The sequence below is a fragment of the Globicephala melas genome, chromosome 3, assembly GCF_963455315.2.
Source record: "Globicephala melas chromosome 3, mGloMel1.2, whole genome shotgun sequence".
NCBI lineage: Eukaryota > Metazoa > Chordata > Mammalia > Artiodactyla > Delphinidae > Globicephala > Globicephala melas.
The window spans coordinates 165,541,087-165,548,019 of NC_083316.1; the positions used below are offsets into that span (position 1 = coordinate 165,541,087).

General features: G+C 58.6%; 2 protein-coding genes across 6 annotated transcripts; both read right to left on the reverse strand.

The window, feature by feature from the left end:
- Positions 1 to 476: 476 nt before the first annotated feature.
- On the reverse strand, positions 477 to 2,711 carry TRAPPC5 (trafficking protein particle complex subunit 5). 5 transcript variants are annotated; one of them, XM_060295599.1, is made up of 3 exons: positions 2,646 to 2,678; positions 1,227 to 1,302; positions 477 to 1,099 (listed from the first exon to the last, which is right to left on the reverse strand). In XM_060295599.1, the coding sequence occupies exons 2-3, from the start codon at positions 1,239 to 1,241 to the stop codon at positions 521 to 523; spliced, it is 594 nt and encodes a 197-aa protein (XP_060151582.1). In that variant the 5' UTR covers positions 1,242 to 1,302; positions 2,646 to 2,678; the 3' UTR covers positions 477 to 520. The 5 variants fall into 5 exon arrangements, with proteins under 5 accessions (XP_060151582.1, XP_030735380.1, XP_030735382.1 ...); XM_030879520.2 differs by lacking the exon at positions 2,646 to 2,678 and adding an exon at positions 2,400 to 2,632; XM_030879522.2 differs by lacking the exon at positions 1,227 to 1,302 and having other exon boundaries at positions 2,646 to 2,711.
- Positions 2,712 to 3,528: 817 nt separating this feature from the next.
- On the reverse strand, positions 3,529 to 6,245 carry MCEMP1 (mast cell expressed membrane protein 1). Its single transcript, XM_030879523.3, has 7 exons — positions 6,152 to 6,245; positions 5,775 to 5,858; positions 5,078 to 5,200; positions 4,873 to 4,923; positions 4,671 to 4,796; positions 4,321 to 4,389; positions 3,529 to 4,198 (listed from the first exon to the last, which is right to left on the reverse strand). Exons 1-7 carry the CDS (start codon positions 6,219 to 6,221, stop codon positions 4,182 to 4,184), a joined length of 540 nt encoding a protein of 179 aa, XP_030735383.1. The 5' UTR covers positions 6,222 to 6,245; the 3' UTR covers positions 3,529 to 4,181.
- Between the last annotated feature and the right edge of the window lie 688 nt (positions 6,246 to 6,933).

Below are 6,933 nucleotides of genomic sequence, written 5' to 3' on the forward strand. Positions count from 1 at the left end.
GCCCCCACCCCATCTCCCCATCGTACTATAAACACGCTTGGGGGGGTCTTCCCTGGTGGCCCAGTGGTTAAGACTCCACGCTCCCAAGGCAGGGGGCGCGGGTTCGATCCCCGGTCAGGGAACTAGATCCTGTGGGCCGCAACTAAAAGATCCCGCGTGCCGCAACTAAGACCCTGGAGCAGCCAAATAAATAAATAAAATATTTAAAAAATAATAATAAAAAATAAACACGCTTGGGCCTTGGCATCCCTCAGCAGCCTGAGGCAGGGGCCTGGGTCAAGGTGGGTGTTTTTGTTGTCTGGCCACGCTGCGGGGCTTGCGGGGTCTTAGTTCCCTGACCAGGGATTGAACCCGCACCCTCGGCAGTGAAAGTGTCAAAGCGCCGAGTCCTAACCACTGCACCGCCAGGGAATTCCCGGGTCAAGGTGTTGAGCGGATCTCTGAGGCCCTCACACAAGACACAAGACACGCTTGGGAAGGGGGCTATCTTCATCCTTTATCGGAGGGAGGGGGGGCGAAATCAGCGGCCCTCCAGGGCCCGGTCTCGGGCGATGACCGCCTCCTCGAACTTGATCATGAGCGTGGTGCCCTTGTGCCAGTGCGCCGTGACCTTGGCGGGGAAGCCACTGTGCGTGAGCACCGCCTCCACGATGCCAGCCGTGAAGCTGGCGCAGTTGAGCGTGCTGTTCTCCTTGGGCACGGAGATGTAGGTGTTGATGAGCGGCTCCCGCTCGATGATGTAAAAGGTGCGGGCGTCGTCATTGGCCTGCTCCAGCTTGTCGGCCTCCTTGCCGAAGAGCGCCTTCCACACGGCGCCCTTAACGAAGAGCAGGGCGCCCAGCACCTTGGTTTCGCGCCGGGCGCCCTTTTCGCGAGCCACCAGCGCATCCAGAACGCGGGCGCCCACCTGGCGGCCTAGCGCGGCCAGGCGAGCCTGCAGCTCCGCCACAGAGAAGACGCGGCTCTGGCAGTGCTGCACCAGCTCGGAGAAGAGCAGCGCGAAGGCGCTCAGGCTCACTTCGGTGCGCGGCCGGGCCAGCGCGCGCTCCAGCAGCGCCGACTTCCCGCGCGTGAAGCGCGCCTCCATGCCGCCGCTGCCCTGCGGGGAGACGAGAAAACGTGGGTGTCAGAGGCGGGAAGGAGCCCCTCTCTACCACCTCCCTTGTGCGCTCCATCAGTGATTTCCCACGTGGGAAGAGATGAGTAGAAGGAAAGGAGGTACCCACCTGTGCGTAAAGCATACCTCCGTTACGCCTAGCCAGCCACGGCCAAACGGGAGACGGGGTAGGCTTGTACCCTAGGCTAGGAGAGGATTTCGGAGGGAGGGGGGCAGAGGGGGAAGGTGGGAGGAGAGACAAGAGGGGGAACAGAAGGGGGCGCTCGAAACTACCCCCCCTCGAGTTCCAGGTGACCCTTGTGCGTTCAAAGCACCGACCTAAGCCCTCCGCCGCCTGTACGAGTAATCAGAAAACTAGTGCGCGGGGAGGGGGGCGTCAAACCTAGGGCAGGAAGGGGACGAGGATGGGGGGCCGTGAGCGTACACTGGCAGCTATCCCTCCCCCCGCCATGCGCTCCAGCAGCAACAGCGCTGACTTCCCTGGGTGAAGAGAACTTCCCTGCCTCTCCCCTGCGGAGTCAGAGAAACTGGGAGAGAGGAGTAGGGGGTGTGTGGAGACCAACGGCCAGAAGGGTTGGGAGCTTGGGGAACAGGCAAGACACATGGAGCAAGCCAGGAGAGGATGCTGGGAACCCTTCCAAACCCGCACCCTCGGGCAGCACCAATTTGTCATGCACGAAGCATGCCTCTTTGAGTGGGCCTGCGTTTGTAAAAGGACTGGGGGGGGCGGCCAGAGAAGGCGTTGGGAACACCCCACCCGCGTGCTTTCCAGAAAGGTAGCTGCACCGTGGAAAGAGGGAGGGGGCGGACTGTCGGATCTGGGGGTTATAGGGGAGCCAGGAAGGGGCGCAGTGATCCTCCCATCACAGGGCGTGAAGCCACAGCTGTCGGTGGCGAGAGACCCGGAAGGGGGTTGCTGGGAGAAAATCCCTAAGAGGTGCTGAGACCAAAAAAAAAACCAAAAAAAATGTGGATCAGCGATGGGAATGGCAGCGGATGGGGCGGGAGGGGGGGAATCCCAAGGGCTCTGAGACACACACACCCCTGCTAAGGGTGGGGTCGGGAGGGGTAACTGAGAACCCCGCCCCACTACGCAGGGACCTGGCCAGAAGCCGGAAGGGTCTGGGGTTGCTGAGAGGGTCCCAACCAGGTCTGCGTGGGGGATGAAAAGACCAGGAATCTCAGGAGCTCCAGGACGCCCCTGCCCCGGTGCGCAGCTGTCTACATGGGGGCCGCCCAGCGCGCGAGAGGGGAGGGGGAGTGTTGAGACCCCTCCACCCACCTGCCATAGGGTTGGTGAGCTAAGGCGTGGAAAGACCGAGATCCCGCGACCCCGGCCCCGGCGTGGACCAGGCAGAGGGACCGGGAAGGAGCCCACCCTCCTCGTGGTCCCCCGGGGTGGGCCGAAGAGGGATTCCGGGGATCGTGGACGCCAAGACCCTGACCCAGGACCCAAAGACCCGCGGAGAGGGGTTGGGGAGCGGACGCGGCACGGCGCCGGGAGGGGTGGTGGCGGGCGGGGTCTCACCGGGACTTGCTGCAGCCGATTCGGCCGAGCTGCTTTACGGCGCCGCAAAAGGGCCGGCGTGCGCAGGCGTCGAGGCGGGACGGGCGGGGCGCGCTCTGTGATTCCCGACAGTGGCCGCACGGGGGCACGCGTGTCCGTGCGGCCCTACAGAGGGGTGCGGCCCGGGCCAGGGGCCTCGCTGGCCTTGGTTGGCCCGTGATCTGTCTGGGACAGTGGCACGGGTCGTCCATCTGCTCAGGAGCACACATTTGATGATGGGCACACGTCTCTGTCTTGGGAACATGTGCGTCCTTGGGCATATGTCTACTTGTCTCGGGGGCACACGTACGCCAATGCACACACACTCACCTGTCTTAGGGACACACATATGTCCATGCGAACATGTCCACTTGTCTTAGGGTCCATGCGCATGTCCGTGGGCACAAGTTCTCAGAGGACGTACATCCATGAGCCGTGGGCATAGTACACTTAAGGGCATATGCCCTCATGAATACATGCCCTGTGGACAGATACATTCCCGAGCACAGTACATACTCAGGGGCTCATACATTCGTGGGCCCATGAACACTCAGGGAGACATTGGACATCTCAGGCCACAGACCCTCATGGGCACACACTCAGCGGCGCAGGGACTCAGTCGCTCCCAGGGTACACATTCATGGACACACTGGGACCCACTGCAGACATTGGTTCTCATGCCCCCTCGTGCCCCCAGGGTTCCTGGCATTACGTCCACGTGTTCACCGTGTGACCTTTCTCATTCTCCGAGTCTGAACACTTACAGACCCTCCCTACCAGGTTCCAAAGCTCCCCAGCCACACCAATAACAGATCTGAAAGCCGCGTTGTTTCCCCTTGGCCTTTATCATCATGAATCACGGAATGTGAGTGCAGAAACAAATGGACACATGCGGGTCCACGCTCTGAACACCCTCAGTGGCATAATCAGGCACACTCGTGTTGACACACACCTGTTCAGGCCGGCACAGCGTGACAGGTGGGTGTGACAGGGCACACACCCACAATTACAGTGATACATTCCCATGGTGTGCCCACCCCACCCATTCACGCCTCCATCACACAACATCCCGCAGGACACACATGTGTTTACACTGAAATGGGCACGTGTAACACGTGTCACCAACACCCACACCCACAGTGACACACTTCTGTGGTCGCCACAGCCACCCACGGTGACATGCATTACACTCACAACACGCCACAACACACGTGTGCATCACATGTGCAGTGACATAGGGGTGCACACCATACTCGCTGTGACTCCCACCTTCAACATTCACCCATAACACCTTCCTGTGGGAAACACGGAAATACCCACCCTCCATGAAGTGCTTACCCCGACACACGAGCACATAGGCACACACGCAACTCCACAACACATTCACCAAGACACGTGATTTTCTACACGTGGGATAAACCGCAGCTTCAGACCAGGCTGGGAGCCCTATTTTCCATCTTCACTGAGAGGTGCTATCTTGTCCTCCGAGGTGTAGCCAGGGCTTTGATGTCTTTTCTTTTATTGAGGTGTGGGCTCTGCGGGGTGGGGGCGGGGGCGAAGGGTGGAGATCCGAGGTCAGACAGATCCCACTCTTGAAAGAGAATCTGGGGCCAAATCCAAGGGGGCCCCTCATCCGCCTCCCCTGGGCCCAACTTACGTGGATTTAGCATCTTCAGCGTCTGGAGGATTTTCTGTAATGTAGTCCTGATTTGGTTCATGTCTGAGGCTGGGGAGAGACGGGAAAAAGCGGAAGTGGGCCTTTCTTAGCTTTACTGGAAGCCTTCTCCCTGCCCGGCCCCCAGTGTGGGGTGCCACACAGCCCATGTACTTGGAGTTCCCATGCATTTATATACTCCCCAAGTGACTTGGAGGGTGACATCCATCACCTCTCCAAACCTTGTGCTCTGGAAGGGCGGAACCCTTGCTGTCCCCTCCCCCGACTCCCCAGCACCCAGCCCAATATTGGGCATGGAGGCAAATTCGCCCAGTGGAGATCTATAAGGGCACCTGTCGCCAGCGTCTTCAGTTTCTGGTTCCCTTCATGGACCTTGCTCTTGACCGTGTCAATGCCCTGCTTGACAGCGTTCCAGCATTTCTTCTCCTCGTCCTGGCACTCTCCCACCGAAAGAGAGACTGAGGATGTGGGTCAGGGATGTCTGTGTCACCTCTGCTTTCCCTACCCCCACCCCGACCCAGGTCCTTCCCTCACCCTTCTGGAGCTCCATTCTCAAGACCAGCAGCTCCTGGGACATCTTGGAATCTGTTCAGGATGGGGTGGGGAGGCAAGAAAACCTTAGAATCGCCTCAGGTCTGCAGTTGGGAGCAGCGCTGGACCGCCCCAGCTCCTGGGAACCCCTCCACACTGCCCCAGCCCCTTCCTCCACCACCAAAACAGAACAAAACACCTCACTCACTCTTCACCAGGACAAAGGCTAAGAGGACGACGCAGGACAGAGCGAGGAGAACATACAGGCTCATCGTGGCTCTAGGCAACCAATGGGGGACCTGGGCAGGGTTGGAGGCTGGCTTGGACTGGGCTGGAACAGGGGTAGAGGCAGGACAGGTCATCTCCAGGGCCCAACACTGCCACTCAGACCATCAACACTGACTGTAACACCGGCGACAGCTCTTCACCTATACCCACTGTTCCCGATACCATAAGCAGCTGTGGCCATCAACAACACTGCCACCAACATGCACCCTGGCCAGTGCCACAAGCAGCTATCGCTAACACTGTCACCATCATGCCCCCCTTAACATCCCTGTCACCAACACCCACCAACATCAATGCCCGTTGTTGCCAGCATTGTTTCCATCACCAGGACCTCGTGAGCACCCTCATCAGCTCTATCTAGGTGGTTCTGTCCCGATCCACTACGTGGTCCCCTACTCACCGTCACCAACACCCAGACCTTCACCAGCACCTCCACCGGCACAATCACACCATCATCATCACCACCTCCTCAAAGCCACCCCCCCACCGCTGTCCCACACAAGCCTTGATGTCAGCACACCCCACCCCATTGGCCCTGACCTCCACACACGGCCCCTTGTCCCTCCCACGGGCCCCTCCCAAGGCTGTGTGATGTGGGCTAGTGGGCGGCTGCTTACCCTTGTTCTTGGGTGGTGAGTGACTGCCTTTTGGCTGGTGCTGGGTTTTGAAGGTGATATTCTCATAGGCAGGGTCATCTGCACCTGTGGGCAGGTCAGTGAGAGGGATTGAAGAAAACTGCCGAGAGCGCTGGGGCAGGGGTGAGGGTGGGAGAGGGGCCTCAGACGTCTTGGTTCACGGGGCACTGCGCTCAACAAGCTTCTGGGTGTAAAGATAAGGAGTGGGGAACTCAGATCTCCATCTTGATTAAGCGGAGAGGATGTGAGTGAACATTCGGGTGATAAACAGACACAAACACACTTTGGGTGGGGGAAGGAACCCTCCGGCCCCCACTTTCAGCTCTGTACCTCTCCCCTCCCCACCCAAGGTGTCTAACCTTCATTGGCTGGGGACCCCCGTTTCTTGTTTTTGAAGGCTGCCGCCTGCATCTTGATCTCCTGGTTCATCGAGATTTCCTCAGCCTCCGTAGTCCCCAGCCTACCAATTTGTCTACACACAACCCCACCCACTAGAAAGTGTCTGGGAAGATGAGGAAGTCTCTGGGTTGGGGTGGAGGAGAGGAAAGAGAGGTCAGCCTCCTCTTTTCGGGGATGCAGGACCCTCCCACCCTGGGACATTCTCACCCCAACCTAGAGAGGGATCTTAGGAGACCAGTGGTCTCAGGGGGGACCAAGAAGAGATGCCCATAGACCCAGAAACAGAATCGGATGGTCAGGAACTTGCAATATACAAATGTATCAAATCAACATGTTGTACATCGTAAACTTATGCAATGTCATATGTCAATTATATTCAATAAAATAATTTTTCTTAAAAAAGAGGATGGTCAGGAACTTTACAGGAAGCTGTGTGTGTGTGTGTGTGTGTGTCTACTTGGATAAACCTCATCCTCCCATCTCCTCTTGCTCTCATGGGAAATGCTGTGGCACCCCAGAGTCCCACCGTTGGGGGCAGGGGCATCCAGCCTTGGAGGCAGGATTCCTAGGTCCCCACACCTACCTTCCCTCTGCCCTAGTCCCACCCCTCAGCTCCACCCTGAGAAGTTCTACTTCTTCAAGGCCCCTTGGAGGAGAGGAACGGATATGAGGCAATGGGACTAACCACTGGAACTCCACCCCTACATTTGGGACTGATGCCAGACATCACCTTGACCTAACC

Excerpts from the sequence above, each read along its gene's own strand:
- MCEMP1 (XM_030879523.3), bottom strand. The coding sequence starts at position 6,221 with ATGAACCAGGAGATCAAGATGCAGGCGGCAGCCTTCAAAAACAAGAAA. Across the intron at positions 5,201-5,774 it reads CTCACCACCCAAGAACAAGG|CCCAGTCCAAGCCAGCCTCC; the intron begins GTAAGCAGCCGC and ends CCCCTGTTCCAG. Across the intron at positions 4,797-4,872 it reads GAGAATGGAGCTCCAGAAGG|TCTCTCTTTCGGTGGGAGAG; the intron begins GTGAGGGAAGGA and ends CCACATCCTCAG.